The 27,092-nt window shown below is 38.7% G+C and overlaps 1 protein-coding gene across 2 annotated transcripts in view; it reads right to left on the minus strand.

The window, feature by feature from the left end:
• smap1 (small ArfGAP 1) overlaps positions 1-27,092 on the minus strand; it is a 100,783-nt gene that overhangs the window by 52,849 nt on the left and 20,842 nt on the right. For both annotated transcript variants that reach the window (XM_057342618.1, XM_057342619.1), the window contains exons 2-4: positions 8,739-8,872; positions 6,613-6,698; positions 2,983-3,058 (exon numbers count right to left, since the gene is read on the minus strand). In XM_057342618.1, the coding sequence (XP_057198601.1) occupies positions 2,983-3,058; positions 6,613-6,698; positions 8,739-8,872 (296 nt within the window). The remainder of the gene's footprint in view (positions 1-2,982; positions 3,059-6,612; positions 6,699-8,738; positions 8,873-27,092) is intronic.

Here is a 27,092-nt window from a genome sequence, read left to right on the forward strand (position 1 = left end):
ACTGCCAAAGATGCGCCGCATGAAGAGCAGCAGACACGTGCTTATTTTAACAACAGTAGTGCAGACACGCAGAGCAGGTAAATGGACACACAACAGTAAACAGAATGCAGCAATTATTTGTAAGTATTTGTATCTGTCAGTCTGTTTACTGTTTGCTATATGTCTCAAACCTTTCGACCAGATTTGTGATATTTTATGAACCATAACGTTTTATCTACATTTAGCATTAGCATTATTGATCAGCATGTAAACATTTGTGACCCTGTGAAAACAGGTTAAAGTCTCAATCTAATTAATTATTAGATAACAAGCATCAAAGATTAATTTCAAGCATTAATTTCACTAAGATTTCAATCTTTAAAATGGCATTATTCAGTCAATATTGAAAATATTTTTGTTATATTTTCATGTTCTGTAGTATGATTTTATGTAGAAAACAGTAAAAAGACTTGCTGGGTCACATTTTGTAATGAACAACGCTCTAATTGGGAAATTATTTAAAGATAGAAGTAGTTTTGGTATGAATGGCATGGAAAGGCTCATTTAGTAGGCTAAGTAAATTTGTTTTCTTGTTTATGATGAGAGCATTTTAATTGTTACATTACATTTGTTTGTCAGTAGTTGTTTTTTTTATTTACAAATATTAATTATCACACTTCTATTAAGGCCACAGAGCCTCCAATACATGCATACTGTGGATATCAAAATATAAAATAAATGGCCTGATAAAAAACATATATCTTTTATATATATCCAAGTGGGCTAAATTGATTAAATATTTATTTATTTTCAAAAAAACATATTGTCCGGACCTCCGTTTGGAAGAAAATATAAAGACCGGACCTCTTGGAACTTGAATACCACTGGCCTAACACATAGTATTATTTTGCACTTCAGACTTGCTTTTTTTCATTAACCAACTGACAGAATGACTAACCCTTTACTTTTCACAAATACTAGTGCTGCCTGCATTCATGTTTGGTTTGTGACTTCTCAGTTAGCGATGACCGCTACCTCTGTAAACGCCACCAAAATCTTATTGGTCGCTTGTGCTTACAGGTTTAACCTGTAATTGGCTGATTCAGACAGGTCAGTCAGAGAAGCAGAGCTCTGCTTGGGTAGGCTTAAGCAGAGAAAAAAAATTAATTGTGCAGGGCAGCCCAGCAGAGTTTGATTGAAAACCTTTCACAGTAGAGCCATGTTTCAGTCTCTCCTGATCCAAAGCAATCAGACAAGTCAAAAAGGAGGCTGTTTGTTAACCTCCTCAAGCATTTTCATGAGGCTAAAACCTGCACTTCAAGGCTGGGCAAACAGTATTCTTTGCTGTGTTTTGAAAAAGTTGTCAAGCACAAGCGCTTTAAACCTAGAACAGAAAAGTCTTTTAACAGAAGGTAACGATTTAATTGGCTGCTGGGTCCTGTCAGTTAAAGCACATTTGTATTTTTCCATTTTCAGAGTGTATGGGACAGCTGCAGCCCACCAGGCTGTGAAATGTGAATTTAAAGCCTCACTGGTCAACACAACTGGCCACCAAAATCAACCATTCCTAATGACATCTTCCCTCCCTATGCTTTATTAGTAAACACAGCTGCAATTTTGTTTAGAAGAGAGAAGGTTTTACAAAGCTACAGTAAACGGAAGGGCTGAATATCTACATCGACCTTCACATGATACACATCACAATAAATACACCCGGTTCGATAAACCGTGATGCATCACTATACAGTAATTGGAGCAGGATTGCGAGAGCAAGACCCCGAATGTTTGCAAGTCAATCTGCATGATTCACCTGCAGTGAATCTGCAATTCAATCTCTCCTGCACAGTTTGCTTCAATTTTGTCCGGTAAGGAACCTCATAAAAGCAACAAGGAGTTTGACGCGCATTTATACAACCTGCTATCTCATTCATTAAACTGCAGAAAGTGATATAAATTCACACATACATTAAATACATAAATATTGACACAACAATCTAAAGCATTGATGCTGTAACAAGAAAAAGAACTACGATGTATTGATATACCACTGTATTAGGTAGAGCTGCATGATTCATGGTTAAATTGAGAATCACGATTCTTTTGTTTCAAATAGAGATTGCGATTCTCTTACGATTCTGAATGACGACAAAGTAATACATCACTTACTAGAGGTTCTGACAAAAAAACAGTAAAAAAAAAAAGTTTATTTAGGTAAGGTAATATTTAGGACTTTTTTTAGGAAAAAATTTACAACAAATACAATAGGTCAAAAGTTCAAATGCAAATGCAAAAGTTAAACTTACTAAAAAGTATTAATGCATTGAAGTAACTTCTACTTCTACAGTAAAACAAATTCATAATTCATAAAGGTCTTTAGAAAGATTTATCAATTTGCCTGACATCTACAGAGTGCTTGAAGGGGTCTTTAAAGAAAGATACAATTGATAAACATACCAACACATTATTCTCACCTATAAACAGTTTAAAATAACCTGAAAACATGAAATGTTGGACAACTTGATGAAAAGCTCTTATAGCGCAGCTTCTTTTGTTGCTAGGCTGTATTTACTTTAGGTTGGTTTGTTATTTGGTGTGAGATTACTTTGGGCAGACTGAGAGCTTTTAAATGAGTGTCTCATGCGTGCATGTTGGCAACTCTGCTTTAATCCCAGTACACAGAAATAATGATAGTGTGTGGTTGAAAAGACTGTTTGTAACGCCGTTTCATACCTAATGGTGGGCAAGCTTTATCTGCTTGAGCGGCAGAACCAACACAGATTGGAGCCATATGATTTTAGTCGGCGGTGTAATAGACACAGGAGAATCGTTGATTTTCATTTATGAGATCGTGTGGATGTTTGAATCGAGATCGCGATCTTTTAACGATTAAACATGCAGCTCTAGTATTAGGTCACATAAACAATCAATCAAATTTACTTCGGTATCACACACACACACATACAGGCGCACAAAATAGTGCTTGATGGTAAAATTGATACTCACAATGGCTCCATTGACAGCATTTTTATCATAGTACTTCTTCCTCTCATATTTGTCCCTTATGAAGAACTCCACAGCTCTGAAACACTGCTCAGGAAAACTGAAAACATAGATGCTTTCAAACAAGAAAGACACTCAAATAAATAACTTTAAACATCACAGCATACACTTCTTTTTCACATTTTAATGAAAAAAAAAAGAATTATTGTTGTTTTGTTATACATGCCATCTGCATTGTTTTGCACCTGATTCAACAAAGCATTATGCAAATTATGTACTGTGCTAAAACACCCTAATATCTTTAATCTAAAAGAGTTTACAAAAAGTCTATATTATTTCTCTCCTATTCTCACACAAACACACAAAGTAACTAGTCGACTAAACTTCAAAACCCCAGTGTCTTAAAAAGTTGATCCAAGGTCTAGAAGCCTTGTATTGTTTTTAGATGATAAATCTCACTTTGGCTAGAACACTGTAATTGGCATTTTGCTCTGTGAGAGTGTAACCCCTGTAGCACTGAGGTCGGTCATCTCACAGAGAGCCTGTTTTCTCTCCTCATTACTAACTACACTAGACCACCATCGCCCCACCTCACCCGACCCGGTACAGGGACATAAGAACTCAGCATCGTGTGTATATTCTGAACAGAGAAAATACGGCAGCATCAAACCAAGATGGTACGATTTCCCCAAATTTCACGACCCGCGTTTTTCTTTTCACGATGCGAACGTGCATACAAATGGGCCCAAACAAATCAATCAATAAAAATCAATTGAGCACACACTCACTGATGCCTACGCACCCCTTTAACGGAGTGAATTTATTCTGCTACACTGAAGATGGTTCACACAGATTTATCAGATTTACACTTTTATGAATCCTTGATCACAATGCGATAATACATCTCTGATGAAATATGGATCAGGGTGAAGAAGTAGGAGGGAGGAAAAGATAGAAACCAAGAGGGAGAGTCGAAACCCCTGGAGCCTCCCAGTTTAGTACGATATATATGAGAGCAGGAAGGGATTATGGGAAAGGGAGAACTGTGGTGGTACAATCTTAATAAAGTAAATGCAACACACAAATCATTATAACTAGATAAAGGAAAAGAAATTAAAAGTGCAAACCTGCACTCCACATGATTACAAAAGAAAGAAAGGAAAGGTTTAAAAGGTACAGACAATAAAGCGCTGTCTGGGTAGCTATTACCTTTAATAATGGCAATACTGAGAAACTGACACACTTGATTGTCATGACCACATGACCAAATAACTCCACACCAGTTAAAGTAAATGCTATGAACCGCTAAAATTGTCTGAATTTAGACTGACGAGAAAGTGTGAAAACGTCATCAAAGCTGACGGACAAGTAATTCTCTTCATGTTGTGCTGCTTCCAAGAAATCTACACTCAAAACCGGAAAAAATTAACTGTCGCTGCTGTTAGTTTTACTTAACCCATCCTTGTTCACAGTACATAAAGAATTCGAGTAACTACAAGTTAACTATGTTATTTATACTAAAAATTTAGATCTGTCAGCTTTACTTAACAAGTGTTTGACTGGTCAACTTATCATTGTTGAGAAGAACGCAAAACCCTATAATATTGGACCTATTGTTGAGTTTACTTAATATAAACAAGTTAATTCAACATGACTGGTTGAGGGGGATTTTCAGTTCCCAGCATGCTTTGCGCAAGATTTAGGCAGTAAATTTCTAAATTTAGTGTTATTTTAAGTGTTTTTCAGTAAAGAAAAAAGACTTGTTTGTGCTTAATGTTTATTTATCTTTGAGGTTTAAAAGAGTTTGTTGTATTTTTTAGATTAGGGTTGCCATTGTTTTGAAGAGTGGTACATATGCGTAGGCTGTGAGAGGTTTATGCATGCCCATGATGTCTAACTGTGCTAATGCCAGTACTGAGATGCCTCTCATGTTTTGACTTCCATGCAGTAAGTCTGTATATAATTTATGTATGACAACAAAAAAGTAAAGAAACCACCTGTGATAAAGCAAATTCCATCAAAGCCGTTTGTGGAGGAAGCTCACCTCCGCTGTCCAGATTAATCCATTTTGACGGTTAAGAATATTTTAACTCATCGGTCAGCATACAAATGAAGCTATTTCCATAGCCACACCAAAAGCAGGAGCTGATAACAGACCGCGGATGCCAGTGAAATTCAATTAGGGATTCTGAAGGCGCCAACGAGGAGAATATGGAATTATCCCAACCGCCACACACACCCAATTAGACTGATGGTGTGAAATAAGTCGGAGGAGGATACCCGAGGCAAGAAGGACGAGGAAGAGGGCGGAGGGAGATGAGGAGAGCTGGTGCAGCTCAGGGTTTCTGGCAGAGGTAGTTCCTCACTCGGCTATGCTCTTTTGAGAAGTTGCTGGAAGCACCAGCTGTGCCTCAGGATCTCAGAGATGTAGCCAGAGGTGTGAAGTCACACAAGCTTCTGTCTGACAGACCTGCTAAGTCTCACATTTACCAGTGTCTCCTGTTAGATGAGGAGCTCCCTACTGGAGCTTTATGAATTTATGATGAACCTGCAGGGGCTTGTGGGATTGTGACAGAACCAAAATGTTTAACTAAACGTTTAAATAATCATTTTAAATTTTTATCTGACCAATCAATCTTTGAACACTGAAATGCATTGCATAGTTAAGCAAATTGCCATTTTTGTGTCTAAAATGTAGGTTAGAAGCGTAAAATGTGCAATCTGCTGTTTTAATAGCAGTTCTATGTAGTGGATGAACTTGCATGCTAAAAATCGGGCTATATCATACAATAAACTGTGTTGATCCTCAAAACAGACTTCATCGCAACACACAGTCTGCACCTTCTATACCCCACCAGGGTTATTCACTATTGCTGGCTTCAGAATCCGGTAGTTTGTTTAAATTTGGCAGTAGAAAGTAAACAGTGGGAAGGCAGCACAAACTCTGCCTACACTCACAAATAAATATTTATCTCCATTACAACTGCAGTTCGTCTCCTCTGAAGCCAGGAACAGTTTTTTAAATCTCAAAATCACACCACATGATGTAAAATACATTTGCGCTATCTACAGAACAGAGCCACGCGCTAAGCTCAGTTGAGTTGTAAGCAAATGCAAACACGTGTCAGATATGTTACTGCACATGCTGCTTATACAGCGAAATCAGATTCAAAATGGGCCTCTGTGCAAATAATATTTTGCATCATTTCTGAATTTTTATATTTAAAGCAGAGGTAACATGCTATTTCATGCATTCTGACTTCTTTACACTGTTAAACTTCTCAAGCTTTACATGGTCAACTTGTCAAAAAAACGAGTTGAGCGTATGACGTAGTATTTCTGTGCTTGATTCACTCCGCAAGGGTTTCAGAATTCCCGTTTCGTAACAGGGGTTCAAAGTCCCTTATTGAACAATTCTCCCAGAAAAGAACGCCCACGCGTCATCCAGCGAGCGAAAGAGCGAGAAAGAGCAGAGAAAGAGCACGCCCAACAGTTATGCAGGGATAATACCGATGATGTATTGTGTGCTCGTGCTTTAGCACCCCTTTAACGGATGCCCCCCCTCTCGGTATGGTGACAACACTACTCCCATTAATGCAGAATATAAAAATGCACACAAATAAACAAGGATACTGGTCAGTTTGTGGCCGTCTGAAATTTTCTGGGAGATGAGCTTCATACAGCTGTCTTGCCCTGGTGTTGCCCATGCTCTGCACACTCTAAAAGAGAGCAAAGAAAAACAGAGAGAACAGAAAGTCAGCAAAAAAAACTTCAGGTGGGTATTGGCAGTGATATACAATAGTACAATACAATAGTAGTCATTCAAAACTAATATTATTGTGATCTTTTAGCCTGTTTTTGTTTTCTTTTAAAGTGATAGTCCAGCCAAAAATAAAAATTGTCATAATTGACTCACCCTCTTGTCATTTCAAACCTGAATGACTTTCTTCCGCAGAACAAAAAAGAAGAAATTTTGAAGAATGTTGGTAACTGGCCCCCATTCACTTGCATTGGTTTTGTGTCCATACAATAGAAGTGAATGGGGGCCAGTGCTCTTCGGTTGCCAACTTTCATCAGAATATCTTATGTTGTGTTTGCTGTAAGAAAGAAAGTCATAAATGTTCTGTAAATAATGACAAAATGTTCATTTTTGGGTCAAGTAACCCTTTAACTGTACTGATCTTTACGCAATTATATTAATAGCTTGTTCAGAGTTTGGATTTTGGTCAAATAGAAATAGTAAAGATTGCATTGACCTAATTAAGTAAGTGTTGCCTTCTCACAGACCAATTCTACATGGCTGTCAAACTCATAAGTACCACATTTTCTAGAAACTAAAAAAAAACTCTGGTCTTTAAACTCGGGTACGGATTTAAACATGTGCAATGGAGACCTTCATAAAATAAAAAAGCTCTTACTAATTCCTTTTCATAAAGGAAGATAATAGAGGAAAAATGCTATGAATATGAGATCCAGGTAGGTGTCAGTTTTTTTGAAGAGAGATATCCATGAAATATTTAATTTTTATTCTGTAAATTAACGTTTTGCCCACCAGCCTCATTTTGTCTGTGCGTAATACATTACACATTACCAAATTACTAATACCCTTGGAGAGCAATTTAAAATACATAAATCAGCACACATTGTTGAGAGAGGACTTTTTCATAATGAACTGGGATGCAAATACATATTCATGCATTATGCTTGTGGTCCCTAAAATGTTATACGGATCTGTTGCTTCAACATCAATGTACTGCAATTACTACTGTATAAAGAGCAACCTCATTCGTCTTTGGATGCGAGGGGATTTGATTGGCTCCTGTGCAACGGCAGCAACACCACAAAGGTCAAAGCCAAGATCACCAACATCCCTAACTAACAAAGCTCTTGTTGAAAACATACAACCCTTCACCTGAAACAGGTGTGCAGGTGGAGACCTCTGGCACAGCTCCACGTAACCAGAGCTCAGCTCTAACTTTTAAATAACCGTGTAATCGAGTATACAATTGCAGGGAAAATCAAGGATGTGTTCGAACATACACAAATTACATGTATCTGCGTTATCAGTTCAATGTCACGTTCAACAGAGTCTGTCACAGACTCATTAATGTGAAAATGATTGATCAGACTGAAGGAAAAGAAGATGCAGAAAAACAGACAAGTAATTACCCATCAAGAATTAATTACCCACCAAGACGTCAATTAATATGCAAAGCGGAGATGCGAGACTCCCGTTTGTTGCTTAAGCTCACATGCTGGAATAAATATTTCGAGTTGGAGCTTCTCGCAGCAATACACAAATCACAGATACACACTACTCGCTGTAGCACAAGAAGTGTCGTTTTTTGTTGTGTTGATGCACACTGTACACAGGTAATAACAGACTAGGTGCGTAAATTACAAGATCATTCTTGACAACAAAGAGCCATACTTTTGCATCCGCTGTTGCTCAGTGCCGATCTCAGTGTTCGCATCTAAAGGGCAGTTTTCAATTCATTGTATTGTCGTGTCTCACAAGTGCGTAACGTGACAAACATGCATCACGACTTGGCTATGATCTTGCTATAGAATTCAAATATCAAAGGGTGATGAGTTTCAGTCATGCAGTGGGCAGTTGGCTTAAGATGAATAAAGGTTATTTGGACTACATTGAGCAGCGTGTTACGTTACTAAACCATCACTCAACGTTGTGCTGAATAAGCACTTAATAACTTTAGGCAACCAGGACAGGGAAGTATTTCAGATACAAACACACATACTTGTATCTGCTCGGGGGTCCATTGGTCCAGGTTGACTGATTTGACGCGTGATATGTGCACTCCCAGGTTCCGGTGGATTCCTGCACAGCGGATACAAATAAACACACCGAGATTCCAAGAAGCCCATCGAGGACCTGTGGAGAAAGAGAGCGAGAAAAAGACAACATGAGGTTTAGACCTGGAGTGAACCGCAGTGAAACAGATAACAGCATCATAACAGGCAGTGAAGAAACAGCAGTTTAAAATGAGTCATGGTGCTGCCTCAAGCTCTGCCTCAGTAAGACATCGAATAAACTGTGCTCTGCCTTGAAAGTGAAAAACAATGTTGAAACCAGGGCTGCAAAATTTGGTCCAAAACTCATATTGTGATCATTTTCAAAAAGATTTGGAATGCGAGTTGGACAGCACATGATAAACAACCTCATATTGCTGCTGCTTGTATATCGAGGCTACAAAAATGTGAAATCTGTGCCTGGTGGTGTGTAATTAGATTTGCATTGCATAGACGCATATGTTGTATGAACAGAGTCATAAACAAAGAACTGCATTATTCTTTTCCTATCACAATACTTAAAGCATTCAAACCTTTCAAAAGACACAGTATGTACCTCATAAATAGTTAAAGGGATAGTTCACTCAAAAATGAAAATTTTCATCATTTACTTTCTTGCTTCTGCAGAACACAAAAGAAGATTATTTTAAAGAATGTTGATAACCAAACAATGGCGGCACCCATTGACTTGGTTTTGTTTCCAAATAATAGAAGTGAATAAGGACCGCCATTATTCAGTTACCAAGACTCCTTAAAATATCTTCTTTTGTGTTCTGCAGAAGAAAGAAAGTCATACAAGTCTGAAATAACGACAGGGTGACTAAATGATGACAGAATTTATATTTTTGGGAGAACTATCAATTTAAACCCTTAATTTTATACTTTTTATATTTGTTGTATCATTGAAAATGTATTACTTAGGAAAAACATTTCTGCCACCTCTTAATGCATTTATTTTCTTCCCAATCTGCAAAACTACTACTACTCGTAAACTTTGTGTTGGCTCCTAAGACAAAATGCAGAATGCTTCCTTATTTGTAACTTGCTTTAAATAAACGCATCTGCCAAAATGAATGTTATAACACAATACATATAGAAATTTTGATTGTAAGACACTGACAACAGTATCATAAGCTTTACGTGTGCTTGCTGTATAGCAATGTATGTAGCAGACTACATACTGTACATTTCACTTCGAAGCACGCAGCTGATAAGGTATTTGATAAGATCTGAGCAACACATGAATGCAGCAGGTACCCTACCTGCTTTAAAAACCAGCACAGCCAACAGCCTCACTTACATGAATAACATCTGCCAATATATAACTGCATTACTAGACTCTTGATCTCAACAGCCATGGAGAAAAAAAGAGAAAAATGGGAGTCGTGCTAGAAAACAGAATGCATGTGATGAACTTGTGTAATGTAGAGATCTCGGGGTAAATGTAATAGCATGTGGGTGGGTGGCACGGGCTCAGTCTGACTATAGATGCGAGGAGACGGACGTCGTGCATCTTTCAGCACCGTTCAAAGCTCTATTGGAGCTTAAGCAGTTGGGTTGAGGAGTTTGTGTGTGCGGGTGGAAGAGGGGTGCACTGGAGTGGCCGTGACAGTTCTCGACTGGTCGGTTGGTGTCGGTGAGAGCACTGCCTCTGACGGGCAATAAATCATAGGGTTTGCTGGGAAATGGATTTCTTTGGTTCACCAGCCCTCTTTGGCTTTATCTACACCTGTCAGCCATCTTAGGACACATCCAATTCTCTTCCTCTGTCTCATGCTGTCTCGCAGCACGGAGCCGTATCTGTGGAAGCCGGGGGATGGGGTATCTGCTGCAGGATGCTTGGCATGGGCTTGCGTGTCTGTCAGGCAACAGTAAACCTTTGACCCAGGTGCTTCCATCCACACGGCTTCGCAACACCAAGACAAACACTATATATTGTCACAATACACAATAACAAGAGTCTGGGGTATGAGGACTTTTATTTTCATGGTAATATTGTAATCATAATAATACTACTATTGTAAGAAATAGATCAATAACATCAAGCAGTTCTGTCCACTGGTAAACGTGCACACATACAAACCAATAAAACGCTATAGCAATCCACTCACACACACTGGCCTGGCCTTAGCAGATTCATTAGCATAACAAACAACACTGCACAATTTCTCCATTTCTAAGCATGTTCATAATTCATCCTGCACGATTGCTCAGGATATTAATGGCTATCTTGCTTTTGTTCTCCTCCCAGCTGACAAGAGGACAGCGACGAGCGAACAGGCTGATAAGATTCCCCCAAACTCCAGCAAAAACTGTGGTAATTAGGGCTGTCACGATAAACCGACGATAAATATCACGTGATTTATGCACAGCTTTTGAGTGAAGTACGGGAAAATGCTGCTGCATCCGAAAGCCAGAGGGCGCTCTCGTGCAGAAACTCCAAATACGCACTGCAGAAGAAGACCATAACACCTTCTAGAATCTAGGAAATGCCTATGGACATCTTTTAATCACTGTTACTCAAGCCTCATCAGGTATGTTTATGATAATAAAGTATATTTATAATGATCATGTTTGACGGGTGTTGCTTTTTCAAATGCACGTTATAAACGACTCAAACTCGCACTGCTTTTAGATCGAGCAGCATTTCTACTGATCCCAGAGCCGTGCTTCACGGACAAGCTACGCATTAAAAATAAATGTCGACACATTGCATATCGCAGCCAGCTCGATTACAATAGGAGTCACTTATCTTTCACCCACCCCAAACTACCATCCGGCTGGCTGCACAGGCTCCGTCTACCACCCTCCCAGATTTATTAGCTCAGTAAAAGGCTGCAAGATTGTGTCTCACAACACTGCACCAGGAGCTGCATAACTCACCCACAATTAAAGAGGGTTAATTTGTCATTGAGTGGAAACCGGTGCAGTGAAGGGTGCTGCGCCCCTGAGGAGGAAAACTCTTTACCCTCCCCGCCATATATTCAAACTCTGCAGTGGGGACTGGATACTCTCACGTGTCCAGGGCATTACCAGAAAACAGTAGACTACCTGTAACCTCATTTACAGTGGGTTATAGAATTTTTATAGAATACATTTTTTTTCTGCATCACTATTGTAAAGGGTTTCAAATCACAACCTGAACTAACATTTTTGATGAAAATTCAAAGCGGACCCTCGATGAAAGCCAATCATATGTGATCTCTGGAGACACACTTGAAATGCATTTTAATACCAGATGGAAATCTGCTAATCTGTGTCGGTTGAACACTCACAATCATCCGAGATGTACAGGTGGGTGGTATAACAAAATTATGGTGTGAGAAGTGATACAAAAGTAACCATATTTTAAAGGAGTAGTTCACCTTCAAAATGAAAATTCTGTCATCATTTAGCCACCCTCTTGTCATTTCAAACCTGTATGACTATCTTTCTTCCACAGAACACAAAAGAAGATATTCTGAAAATGTTGGTAACAGAACAGCCAGGGCTCCAAACAAAAAAATCAATTAAGGAGCCATTGGCTCCTATAGAGGAAAAACACAGGCGCAAAAAAATTTTTTTAAGAGCCACATAACATGAACTTACATTTTTTAAAATGACATACTTTTAGTTATCCTGTTGTGTGTACATCATCCCTCTCACAGGTTTTGTTCACATAAAGTTTTTGTCAAGTTGTTTTTCCTCATAAGCAAGGCAATACAGAATCTGCAGACTTTTCGTGTTAATTCTGCACTAAAATTTGGGGAAAATCTGCAGAATTTCGCGTAATAGTATAATGTGTTTACATTTGTCCACAAATATAAATGTGTAAATGTGTTCAAATAGTCTTAAAATGCTGCCTGTCTATACTGTATATTTGAATGCAGTTGATTAGCAGATTTGATTCTACTTATTTAAAAAAAGAGGCAGAGAAGCTTTGTTATTGATTGATGCAAAGACGACTGTTTAAACTCTGAATTCACCAGACCAAATTTGTACTCTGAATTCATTTGAACCAACAGAAAAGTCAAGACCATATTAACATATTATATATACTGTAAGAAAGTAAACATTTTATTGTTTATAGAGTTTAAAGCAAAAGAAAGGGGTTGTGTTAAAAGGGTCATATGACACAGCTAAAACGAATATTATCATTTGTTTTAGATGTAATGCAATGTGTATACACCAAAAACGCTGTATTTTCCACATATCACCTCTCTGAAACGCGCAGATTTTTTACAAAGCTCATCGCTCTGAAAAGTGAGGTGTGCTATGATTGGCCATTTAACCAGTGCGTAGTGATTGGTCGAATACTGCAAGAGTGTGACGGAAATCTACAAATACTTAACATCAGGTTCCAAAGCAATTGTACTGACAGGTACGCCCACCTTACTTGTGTACACATTTGGGGCGATCTTAGTCAAATCATACCACGAACTGAAGTAGATTTGTGGGGGTGTGGTTATATGAGGCGTTTTCAGGTAGGTCTGGGTGAGCATTCGCTTTTAGATAGAATGCATCTTCTGTTCCGACACTTTAAAAGAGCAGTTCACTTTCAAAATAATTTTTCATGATAATGTACTCCATGTCATGATAATTACGTATTAGACACGTAACGTAATTACGTATTACAAGAAGTCATGAACGTGCATCGCAGAACAGAGCAAGGCGAGCATTTTTGTTTATAAAGCATATACATTTTTATTTTTTTTAGAAAATGATCGATCGATTCACTAGATAAGACCCTTATTCATCGCCTGGTATCGTTTTAAACCCTTTGAAGCCACACTGAAACTGTAATTTTGACCTTCAACCGTTTGGAGTCCATTGAACTCCACTATATGGAGAAAAATCCTGAAATGTTTTCATGAAAAACCTTAATTTCTTTTCGACTAAAGAAACAAATACATGAACATCTTGGATGACATGGGGGTGAGTAAATTATCATGAAAATTTATTTTGAAAGTGAACTACTACTTTAATTTTTGCAATTTTACGTGTCTAATACATGCATGGGCAACTTATAACACACCAAAGACACAGAAAACACGTATTCGCACCATATGACCCCTTTAATACGATATTATGTTGATTTTAGTTTGTAATAATGACATCTTTCTGCATGTTCATAACACAATGTAAAGATTAACGTCAAATAAAACTTAAGAGAATTCGCATCTTGTTTGTTCTCGCTTTGAACGGATTTGAAATGATCCAGTGGTGTCCCAAGTAATAGACAGATAAATTACGTTCTCCGTCAAATATCACATTGTTCATCCTCAGGCTCACTAAAATCTGTCAGAGCAAACAGCGCATCATAGTAATGCGCATATGTTGTGTTTGTATTGGCCTACTTGTCAATACCAAGCGCTAAAATCCACAGAATTCAAGGGAGTTTTCTGCAGAGATCTGAAGGCACTTACTCCGTGCAGCCTCATCGGACTCTGTTGCACTGAGTGTGGAAAAAACGGAGAGCAAAGCGCTGGTGCTGAGCATGCAGGAAAAACCCAGCTGCTGGTGTAACCAGTCGCACCACTCCTGCTACGAGGCATGGGAGTCGAGCACTCTAAGGAGGAAAGACCGCAGCCTCTAGTGTCTGTCGCTAGAGCTCCTCTTGGGATCGGGAAGTGAGGTTTACCTGCACAGCTCTCGCTCGCTCTCTCTCTCTCGTTGGCATTCGGTACACTGGCTTCTTTTTTTTAAGTGCGGCGCTTCTGTTGGAAACACTTTAAAAACAAGTAAATTTGCATGGTTACCAGTGGCGATAGCTGCAAAAATATCACTCGCAACTTAATATTTTTGGTCGCAAATGCGACTGTTTTAGTCGCAGTCTGGGGCCCTGACAGCACAGCCCCCCATTCACTTCTATTGTAACCAATGCAAATGAATGGGGGGCTGTTATCAACACTCTTCAAAATATCTTCTTTTGTGTTCTGCGGAAGAAAGAAAGTCATACAGGTTTGAAATGAGAAGAGGGTGGGTAAATGATGCCGGATTTTTCATTTTGAAGGTGAACTACTGCTTTAAGACAGCAGCAATATTACAATAAATATAAAACATACAATATTGTGTTTAAAATTTAATTCAAAATGGTTTATATATTAAATAAATTACAGCATCAAGTCTATTTTTCTCATTTTCAAACTCTACAAATTACATAGACATTTCTTGGCATTTGATTACTTTCTCTTTCAATTGGAACTTGGACCAAAAAAAGATTATTCACGTCAAATGAATAAGTCTGGCATAAATCAAAAAATGAGCAGCTCTAAAAACAACAGTAATCCATCACAAAAACTTACATCCAGAAAAGTTATAAATGATCTCATTTACACAAAACCCTGACAGCAGCCATCAGTTGATTTCTATGAACACAGCAAGTGGCTGCATTGCTTGCCAACCATCTATACAGCTGTAGTTACACCATGTCTACACGAGCAGCATAGCGTGTCAAAACTAAATCACTCTTATTATAAATTAATGAAGCTGGAAGTGCTTGTCTTTGACAGTTTGATGAGACTACTATAGATTTCTGCTCGTCATTGGATTCTTTTCTTAAGTGAACCACAAATAATCTGCACCAGTGTTTCCCATTCATTGATGAGACTATGCCGGCCCACCATAGTCTATTTTGTTACGCCACAGTCTCAATATTTCTAACGTTGAATTCTGCACAGTTGATTCGTTGTTGTGCCATTGTTCACGAAATGCGTCCCCCTCTCTGTTGCTTCAGTGCAATGTACGCAGCACACACACACAAACACATATTGTACATACAAACGAACGCACGCTCGCTACGGTTTCAGCTTTCGCGGTTGAAACGCAGACACACGAACTGGCCAGGATTTGAGACGTCGCCAAGCCCTACTGAATACAACATCATTTGAGGCAAGTAAAATCAAACTAATGTTTCAGTATTCCCTGCAGTTATCCACCAGCACAAACATGATTTTATCAGTGTACGACAGAGCAAACAGATAGCATACCTCATGGCGTTAGCATCATAATGTTCAGCTTCCATATTATTTCCAGTTAAAACAGCAGTCTGCATTATAGGGACATTTGACAAACACCATTTCTGTCGTTTAAAATGAGCAGCGCGGCGTCTACACAACAGAGCTGTACGCATCACGCGCACCCAAGACATTTATAATGATGATCTTTCGGCGCTAATATCCTTATTTCGTTTAACCCTTTCCACATCACTCCGATCGTGCTTCAAGCAAGAGCCCTGCACGGGCCTCAAATTTAAGCCTTGGCCCGGCCCATTTCCGACAGCTTATAAGAATTCTCAGAGTCTGACTGAAGCCTGTTGTGTTTTTTGTACCTCCGCATTACACAGGCTGTTGCAGCAACTAAAATAGTTCAGCTTTGTTTTTAATGGCAAATTATTCAAATTTCATTTCGTTTCTTTATTAAGTTAATTTAGAAAAATGTTTGGAGTATTTTTTGTTTGTGGCTCAGCCAGGTGGAGAATGCATAGTCTGATTGCTAACTGCGCTGGAGCACGGATTTGAATTAATGATGTAAATGATACTGTAGAAACTGCTGCAACCATTAAAATTGTTTAGTTTTGTTTTTAATGGTAAATTATATTTAGTTTCGTTTCTTTATTAGGTTAGTTAGAAAAATGTTTTGAGTATTTTTGTTTGTTGCTCAGGCACAGAACGCAGTTTGATTGCCAACCGCGCCAATTTTAATGATTTGAATGCATGGAGTCTGCTTAAATTCCTCCTTTAGCTTCGGCTGTCGCCGTAAGAAAAAAAATATATGGGTGCCCCGTGTCACCGTGTCCCAAACTTGTCAATATATTTGGTTTGTCGGACATCAAGCAGCGCTGCACAGACCGACCGGCGTGTACCGCAGGAGAAAGCGTCTGTCATTAATTGCGCTTGTGTTACTTTGATAGAAACTGATAGGTCTGCGCAACGCGCGCATAAAGTTGAAAACATAATAAATCACAAACTTAACATTACTCTGTTGTGCGGAGAGAGTGTGCGCTTTTCTTAAGGGTTAACTCTAAACAGCCGCCACATCATAATAATGTATGCACGCTCTGGTCCGGATAGTAAAGTGATACTGCCGTCCGGGGGAGTGTGACAATGGCACTGTGAAAAAGGGCTGATGTCTGGCCCACGTTTTAATATATGGTAATAAATAAATTAGTTCAACTAAATTTAACAATTTTTGAAGGCTCATGCTCTACATGTATATCACCATTTATATCTATGGAGCCAATGATTAAATTACTACTATAGCTATTGTATTCTTTATAGATTGAGTATAATTTTGCTCTGAAAATGCACCAGATTGCAGCATTTACCTTTAAAATATGCAAAATTTTCTTCCAGGGGAGCATGTATCCGAACCCCCCCAGAGGAAAATACGTTTAGTCCCCATAGTCTCACAATATTCTGTGGGAAACAACATGCACTATGAACAATACAGCAACATCTCTGTAGATAATATATCATCATAATGTCCATGCCAACCAAAACGGATGCTAAGAGGTGTAAACATACTTGGCCTCTGTAAACCAACCAATGCTGATCACTAAATTCTATCTGTTAATACCTCAGTTTGGTCTATGGCAGCTCTTGTGCGTCTCTTTGCAGACAGACAGGTTTACATAAACAGGAAATTCAGTAATGGAGGATAACCGGTCAAAAACCAAGAAAGGTCATGACCTACAATGAGGGAAATAATTATTTGATCCCCTGCTGATTTTGTACGTTTGCCTGCTTACAAAGAAATGAAGGGTCTATAATTTTTTTGGTAGGTTTATTTTAACTGATAGAGACAGAATATAAAAAAGAAATCTGGGGAAAAGAATTTATATAAAGGTTATAAATTGATTTGCATTTCAGTCAGTGAAATACATATTTGATCCCCGAGAAAAGATAACTTTGTACTTGGTGGAGAAACCCTTGTTGGCAAGCACAGAGGTAAGACATTTCTGATAGTTGGTCACCAGGTTTGCACATGTGTCAGGATACATTTTAGTCCACTTCTCTGTCAATCTTTAAGGTTTCTTGGCTGTCGCTCAGCAAATTGGAGTTTTAGCCTCCTTCACAGATTTTCTATAGAACTAGGGTCTAGAGACTGGCTAGGACATTTAATGTGCTTCTCCTTACACCACTCTTTGGTTGTCTTGGCAATATGTTTTGGGTCTTTGTCATGTTAAAGGCACATGCACGACCCATCTTCAGTGATCTAGTTAAGGGGAGAAGGTTCTCATCCAAGATTTTACGGTACACTGGCCCGTCCCTCAGCCCCTCAATGCGGTGAAGTCATCCTGTGCCCGTAGCAGAGAAAAAGCCCTAAAGAATAATGTTTCCAACACTGTGCTTCTCTGTAGGGATGTTGTTCTTGGGGTCATAGTAGACATGTGCCCGGTTAACCGCGGTTACCACCAAATCTTGCTGAAACCGAGCTGGCTGCGATAATGCAAGGTATCGTTTATTTTATTGATGCGTAGCTTGTCTGTGAAGCACGGCTCTGGGATCAGTAGAAATGCTGCTCGATCTAAAAGCAGTGCGAGTTTGAGTCGCTTATAACGTGCATTTGAAAAAGCAACACCCGTCAAACATGATCATTATAAATATACTTTATTATCATAAAAATACCTGAGGAGGCTTGAGTAACAGTGATAAAAACATGTCCTTAGGCATTTCCTACTACTACGTGTGTTATGGTCTTCTTCTGCAGTGCGTATTTGGAGTTTCTGCACGAGAGCGCCCTCTGGCTTTCGGATGCAGCAGCATTTTACCGTACTTCACTCACAAGTTGTGCATAAATCACGAGACATATTTTCGGTTAACCGGGCATATGTCTAGGTCATAGTCAACATTTCTCTCCCTCCAAAAACAGGAGTCAATTTTGGTCTCACAGCAGTGTCAGCACTTTCGCCAAAGTCTTTTCTGAATCATTTTGATGTTCATTGTCAAACTTCAGACGAGCCAGGCGGGCCTTCTTGGGGAGGAGGACCTTGCGGGTGCTTCAGGATTTCAATCTATTGTGGCATAGCGTGTTACCAATGGTTTGCTTGCTAACTGTGGTCCCAAAAGTCTTGAAATCATTAACAAGCTTCTTCCGTGTAGTTCTGGGCTGATCTTTAACCTTTCTCATGATCATCTTTACCCCATTGGGGAAATCTTGCAGGGAGCTCCAGACCAAGGGCAATTGATAGTTATTTTGTATTTCTTCTATTTCCAAAAAATCGCACCAACAGTTGTCTCCTTCTCACCGAGCTTCTGTCTGTAGCCTATTCAAGGTTTGTGCAAGTCTACAATCTTGTCCCTGACATCCTTTAAAACCTATTTGGTCTGGACCATGGTGGTGGAGAGGTTGAAATGGAGGATACAGATTCTGTTGGCAGGCATCTTTTATATACATAACAAGCTGACTTAGGAGTACTTTCTTAAAGTGACAGGACTAATCTGCGGTCAATATAGGCACATAACCAATCTGTGGAGCCAGAATTCTTGCTAGTTGGTAGGGGATCAAATACTTATTTCACTGACTGAAATGCAAATCAATTTATAATCTTTATATAACATTTTTCCCCTGATTTTTTTAATATTCTGTCTCTATCAGTTAAAATAAACCTACCATAAAAATGATAGACCCAGGCAAACTTACAAAATCAGCAGGGGATCAAATAATTATTTCCCTCACTGTATGACCCCCGCCTCAGCTCTGTCTGTCTGGAAGGCTCCGAGGATGAAAGATGGCGTTAGTGTTGATAAGACAGATTTTCTACAATGCTCTCTCTCTCACTTTCCTTTCCCCAATCCTTTTATTACCTGTGCAGCTGGTTGCTGCAGATGTGTAGAAGAGCTGGCGAGTCCCTCAGTCACCATACATTGGCTAATCATTCAGCATTCATCTCAGAAGAAACTAGAACCTGATGCTGTAAACAAGTCTGCACGACAGCAATAAGAGCGAGATACAAAACGCTGCGTGAAATCGTCTCAGAATGGCTGCTATATTTAGACCTAAAGAGAACATACCGCACTCAGCAGCTGGCTTGTGAGATAACATAATTTCGGGAAAGTCTACAAACACGGAGGAATGTGTATGTGTGTGGCCCTCCCCTGAGAACTCAATTAAAAGGCAGGCTAAATAAATTATTCAGTATCTAAACATTCAGATCAGGCCCCGAGACTCTGTGCGTGTACGTACAGCAGGAGATTTACAGTGGGCTCTGTGGTCCACGGGCGCTTGCCCACTTCATTGCAGAGTGACACCAGATTTATAAGCCTGTGGCTCATTTGCCTGCTTCTAACGCACAAACAATGCGCCATGCCCATTACAGAATGTGCCGAACACACACACACTTCAACTCTTTGTCCCTCGCACATGTCATTTGTGCCTTTGTGGCACCTGTCTCACCAAAAATTGAGTGGCCGCGTCGTTTCGTCAATGTCACCCCAAGGCTAAAACAGAGCATTTGTCAAAATAAACAATAGTCCCTTCTGCCCTCCATCTTTCAATTCTGGGAGCATGGGTAACCGTGGCGACAAGATCCCCTCTCTCTCTCTCTCTCTCTCTCTCTCTCTCTTCATTTCAGTCCTAATTCCCCCCCGCGGCTTTGCCAAAGAGGTAGGTGAGACAGAGAACATAGGAAGAGGAAAGAAATGGGGAAAATGAAAAGAGAGAGGTACTGTACTTCTCCCAAAAACCTCAAAGAACAAGAGGACCCTCCAGCTATGGTCGGGTAACACTTCAAAAGGCTGGTGCTGATTGTAATGGTCTGGTCCAGGAACAGCAGCCAGCTGCATCGTCTCAGAACCCGGCACTGCTGTCCACACATTGCCTGGGTTGCTTTCAAAAGCTGTTTAGGACCCAAGGACTGCAACAAATATGTTGGTTTTGTGTCCTAGAAGGGTATCACTTTTAGGTCTGACAAGAATTTAAAAAGGCCATATTTTACAGTATTATAGCGTTTTGACTCATTCCATGATCCCTAACCTTTAATCATTCTTGGAATAAAAACAGTTTTACTATTTTATACACACAGCCTTGATGATTTGCAAAACTACCCTTTCTCGCTGAATAATTTTGGTCTGGGGTAAGTGCTTTGAATGAACAACCGATAATGTCTGGATAATACATTCCACTCTTCTGTTTCAAAAGAGGAAGAAAAGAGGAAGGAAAATCGTGGGTCTAATCTCTAGTTTTCATTGATTCCCCTTTAAACAATCCTTGACCATGCTCAAATATGTTTACACTTATTTCACAAAATCACAAAGAAATTTACCAGCACAAAAAGAGGACAGAACAGAAAATAAATAATTAATACAAGACATACAGTAAGTTCATTCAAATAAGAAGTACTTCAGGTGAATTATAGAAGTAGAGATACTTTTAAACATTCTGGACCTCAGTGAGAGCAGACACCAAATTTAATTTAGAATTAAAGTGATAATTAACCCAAAAATGAAAGTTCTGACATCATTTACTCACCCTCTTGTCACTTTCTTTCAAAAGAAAATAAACACAAAAGAATATATTTTCAAGAATGGTGTTAACTGGCACCCATTCACTTGCATTGGTTTTGTGTCCATCCAATAGAAGTGAAATGGGCACCGCCGCTGTTCGATTATCAACATTCTTCAAAAATATCTTTTGTGTTCTGCTGAAGAAAGTCGTACAGGTTTGAAATGAGGGTGAATAAATAATGACAAATTTTAATTTTGGGGTGAACTATCCCTTTAAACAAGATTGGTTCAATATCTTTAACTGTCTAAATGTTTGGCCACACGTATGGAATGGTGGGAAAATCATTGATATTTCACAGTAGTGATAAGTTACTTTATAATAGGGCTGCAACTAACGATTATTTTAATTGTCGACTAATCTAGCGATTATTATTATTATTATTTTTTCGATTAGTCGACTAATCTAACGATTATTATTTTATTAATCTAATAAAGATTTTTTGGATTACTTTATTAATCCTTTGGCAAACTTTGCAAATAAACAATAAGTTCTAGTATTTTCTTACATTATAAAGCAAATCATACTTTTTACTCCACTACATCTTATAAATAAATATTGTTGTTTTAACATTTTAATCCGTGTTTACATTAAAATCACTATCTTCTTTTAATTAAGTAGTTTCAATTTTAAAAGTAAAAAAGACAGATTTTTATGTACTTAAGTACTGTATTACAGGTGAAAAAATAAAATAAACTTAGCTCTGTATACTGTGGTAGGCTATATGAGACCAGTTTTTTTTATTGCACTTATGCTTTTTGTTGTCCTTATGTTGTTCCAATTGCTTCCATTGTTTCCCTCATCTGTAGGTCGCTTTGGATAAAAGCGTCTGCTAAATGACTAAATGTAAATGTAAAAACATTTAAAAATGTGTTTATGAAATACTAGAGCATGATATATGCTCTGTATTTTTTTCCTCCAAGTAATATCCAAGTAATATCCGACTGTATTATACTTTCTCTTGTTCTGCTGATTCACTTACACACGCCCGGGAACAGAAACTGCTATTACAGCAGATAAACGTAAATAATATGACGCTTCGACGCATTTCACGCACGTCGACGCGTCATTGCAGCCCTACTTTATAATACTAAATTGATATTCTGACAACTTCAATACTTCTCCAAAAATAAATTGAGAGTAAGTCTGTGAGAAAGTGGAACATACAGGACAAACTCAATTATTTCTGTTTCACCGATTTTACAACAAGTTGAAAAGTGAAGTACACACCAAAAAAAGAAATCTGAACATTATGGTGTCAAAATCCATCGAGTCAAAATCAAAAAGTACACAAGACCAATATAAAAGATTTTTTTTGCTGAATTTACTAAACGCTCAACACAATGGTACAGAGTAGACTAGACTTATTTCTCTCACATCCTTGTTTTTCTTCAAGTCAAATTAAACATGGCACTTACCCTGACTCGGTTTTCTATCAATGTGTGTGTGTTTAGTTAACCTAGAATGCACTGCAACACAGTGATGCTGCGGCCACACACAAATCTCTGTTTTCTCTAACTAGAACATGCTGTGTTTCTAAATAGCATTTGACAGTTCTGATGCCGTTTATATAATAGACTGTGTGGGTGTATGTGTAGTCATGTGTGTGTGTTCATGCCTCATCAGATCTGTAAGGGCAAGCAACATTTGTACAGTGCAACTGTGTACATCTCTAAATAAGCGACTGTGAGAGTTGACTGCTGGGTATAGGTCACTGCACAAAGCATGCTGAGAATGCGGCAGTGGGATGCAGTCATAAACAGGAAGTGTAGCAGCAGGACCTTCCTGTGGTGGCTCTCACCCTCATCCCAAGATCCAACGAGAGAACGGAATCAACTCAGCAGTCTCTCAAAAGACACACCTAAATGTGGGTACGGTATGCACGCACACACACACACACTTGTTGACTACGTAAGGTCACCCATTGATATTTTTATAAGTGCTCCTGCCATTTTCTTAAAAGCCTCCATTTTTCTCTTATTAAAAAGGATGACGGCGGAAAACAACCACATCACACAGTAGAACACACACATCCATCTTAATGTAAGCCTTTTCATCACCAAATAACAACCTGGGAATGTGTGTGTATTAGTTATCCAAAACTGCAGAAAATGCATTTGGTCGTGGTAGAAAAAATGTCCTGTAAATGTCCATCACAACTATACCGGATAGCACAGGTGCAGACTAAAGGGACTCCAGGGACCAAACTGAACTAATGCTGTCAAAATAAACAAAAAGTCTCCAAAATATGCTGTCCAATAAAAGTCCATCTTCCAGCATTAAAAACTTCCATCAACAGATTAACACATTCATCGAAATTGGCATTATGGTAAGTAGGGTTGTCACGATTATTAAATAATCGTCTCATCGCGATTTTTTGACCTCATCGCGATGGTTTCAGATCATCGCAATTATTGCACATCTCTATAGAAGACACTAGGGGGAGCTGTAGTGCATCTGCATATTGCATATTTTAGTGTATATATTGTAACTAAAGCATGGTAATACTTGTAAAATGTACCACCACAACACAATCACTTAAAAAAAAAACTAAAGCATATACCATAAAAATAACCTGCAGTACAATTTAATATTATTTCAGTGTGAAAACCAGTCTACCAAAATCTCATTAACATAGAAGTAAACTTTTATTGTAGTCTTGCAAGTGAGAAAAAAACAGACTAGAAGCTTTTCTATGACTGATAGTATTTTAATGGAGGCTTCAATTCACCCCTGATCAATTTACTTCATTTACAAGTATTTGGTGGTTGTATTATTGACAGCTAAAAGCCTAAACCTTAAATATATGATGACCCATTTTTTTCTGATGTATTTCCAAGAAACATAGTCTTTATATTCAGAACAATATGGTCGTTTCAAAGTTGAATAAAAAAAGTATGAGAATTAAAAGTCAAAGCTCTTAAACAGACAATTAATCGCCATAATCGTCAAAGCTCTAAAACAGACAATTAATCGTCATAATCGCAATGATTTATTAGACAATTATTCGTCAGCCAAATTTCATAATCGTGACAGCCCTAATGGTAAGTTTCATTCTGTAATTGAGCTTGAATATTACACTCCTTGATGATGATGAAATTCAGTTATTAATACGCGACAAGTACATTTCTTTGCTTTTATTTCCGTTCCACACCATGATCAACCCCTAGAATCGCTTACACAAGGAGACAAACCCAAAAAGCAAGTAACAGAGATGCACAGCAGGTGTATCTCAACACTAACTGTAACAGAGACAGTTACCCGCAGAGCCGAGAGGATTTTTCCAAAAACTGACCGGGATATAAAACAGACATTGAATACATAGTGGCTTGCAAAAGTATTCAACCCCCTTCATTTTATTCACATTTTGTTATGCTGCTGCCTTATCTTAAACTACTTTAAATGATTATTTTTTTACATTAATCTACACTCCATGCACAATAATGACAAAACAAAAAAACTGATTTTTGACAGCTTTGCAAATTTATTAAAAATACAAAAAAATAAGTACATTGCATAAGTATTCACACCCTTTTCTGGGACACTTGAAATTTAGCTCAGAAGCATTAGTTTTGCTTGTTAATGTTTCTACACTTCAAGTGGAGTTAACCTGTGCCAAATTCAATTGAATAAGTATGATTTGGAGCGGCACATACCTCTCTATAAAGGGTGCAAGCCACTGTATAGACTAGCTAAGAAAAGTTCATTACTGGAATAGAGCGAACGGAATGTAGCCCTGAACGCAGGACTTCACACTAACGAAATTACAACCTGTCAGACTCTCAGCTGGTGCTTCCTAAAACACCCTGTGCCGAGTGATCAGCCCCTGTAACGCTAAAGATACTCCGAGCAATGTCAATGGAGACAGATCAGAGATGGGAGGTAGCAGGGTACACATATGGGAATACACCCGATAGTTTCAGAACTCAGCTTTCGTTCAGGTGGATCTTAATTTGAAGAATTGAAGAAATAAAGAGATTGAAAGGGCACCCTGCCCAGAAAAGAGACACTTCATTGCTTCACCTATACAGTATGCAAACAGCGCCCTCTAGAGGGAAAGAACGTCAGATATCTTAAAAACCTTAAAATACAGTTTTTTCGTCCAATTTGTGAGAGCTTGGACAACATTAGTAAACCCTTACTTATAATAATTTTTATTATTAAAATGTATTGCAATGAATCATAAACATTTCTTTTTACTTAAAGGGATATTTCACGCAAAAACTAAAAATTCTATCATTTACTTATCCCCTAGTTGTTCCAAAAATGTGTTGTTTCACAGAACACACAAAGCGATATTCAGATCAATGTTTGTATCCATACAGTTCTGGGGCACTGCTGACTTCCATAGTGGGGAAAAATGCTATGGAAGCCAATGGTGCCCCAAAACTGTTTAGTTTCCCATATACTTCAAAATATATATTTTATACACTTTTAGAACAACTTGAGGGAGAGTAAATAGTAACAGAATTTGAATTTTTGGGTGAACTATCCCTTTAAGCAATTTGTGTGTACACATTAAACTAAGCTCTAAAACAAGAGCCGACATACAGAGGCATTGGTATTGAATCGAATGAAACCCATATCGATTGACCACAAATTAACAGCGTAGCCCCTATTCCCTTAGTTCCTACTTATTGATTGGCTGCGGTCAAGACAGACAGCCGCCCAGACCAGTAACAGCATCCTGACGACAGTCTGCCAACAACACCGCACAGCATTGTGGGTGAAAACGAATCACACTGAGAATAGTATGAGTCTTGCATAATCCAGACCCGCTGTGACATATACTTTTTACTGATCTTAGGTCTGTCAAAGTGTCCCATAACAAAACAGCCAATACTGTAGAAACAACATAACATTTATTACATTGCGGTGAGCAGTACACATCATTAACAACGATTTTCGATCATTTACATAAAACTGCTGCTGAAAGCCAAAGATTAAAGTAGAAGATACAACATTACAAAACAGCACAAGCTCTTTGATTTCACAAACGTAAACCATTTACAAAGCAGAATACAGGCACAAAACACCAAGACGTTCATCTTTACAGGCACAAGCTCATAAAAGCATGTGACAAGACACTCCACAAAGCCCCCAAATAAATTAAGACTTCAATTAAAGATTAAAGCCAGTCACAGAGATCCTGAGAGAACCAACTCGTTCATTAGAGGAAAAAAGGCTCTGTTCAAAGCAAAGCTCTGCTTCGCCGGTCCTCTGAGGTACCAGAACACACACATACACAGCGAGCATCTCAAAACTGGCAGTGAAGTCCAACTGAGTGACAGTCGAATTCGGCCTCACAGAGGGAAGACTAGCAGAGCATGAAATTAGAGCCTCTATTCCAGTCTGGCAGGAGAAAGACACCTGGCGAGCCTGGGAGAAAAGGTGTGTGCATGCGGGCATATGCATATGCCATCTCTGACGGGTGAGGGGAAGAAAGAGGGAGAGGGCTTCAGGGGGTGAAGGTCTTAACACAGTGGCTGTTCTGTCAGGAGGAAAAGAGAGGAAAGATAGGGTGCAAGTAAAGCTGACTCGCACTGACCTCTGCAAAAAACCTTAATTGTTCCCAACGGCCTTGTAAGAGGCTGTTAAAGGAAATTTTTGGAAAATGTGACCTAAAAAAAGAAGCCCGAGACATTTATGTTTGAGATTTAAATGGAGACAGACAGGCTAGTTCTTGAAGGCTTTACGCTGTGCTGTGTTGCCACCTGCTGGTGAAAGACGCTGCAGATTTGTACAGCTTAGATCTAAAAGCATTCCTAAAACATTGATCACAGACTGTCAGAAAAAAAATTCTTACTGACAATTCTGGC

The sequence above is a fragment of the Triplophysa rosa genome, linkage group LG9 (assembly GCF_024868665.1).
Source record: "Triplophysa rosa linkage group LG9, Trosa_1v2, whole genome shotgun sequence".
Taxonomy (NCBI): Eukaryota; Metazoa; Chordata; class Actinopteri; order Cypriniformes; family Nemacheilidae; genus Triplophysa; species Triplophysa rosa.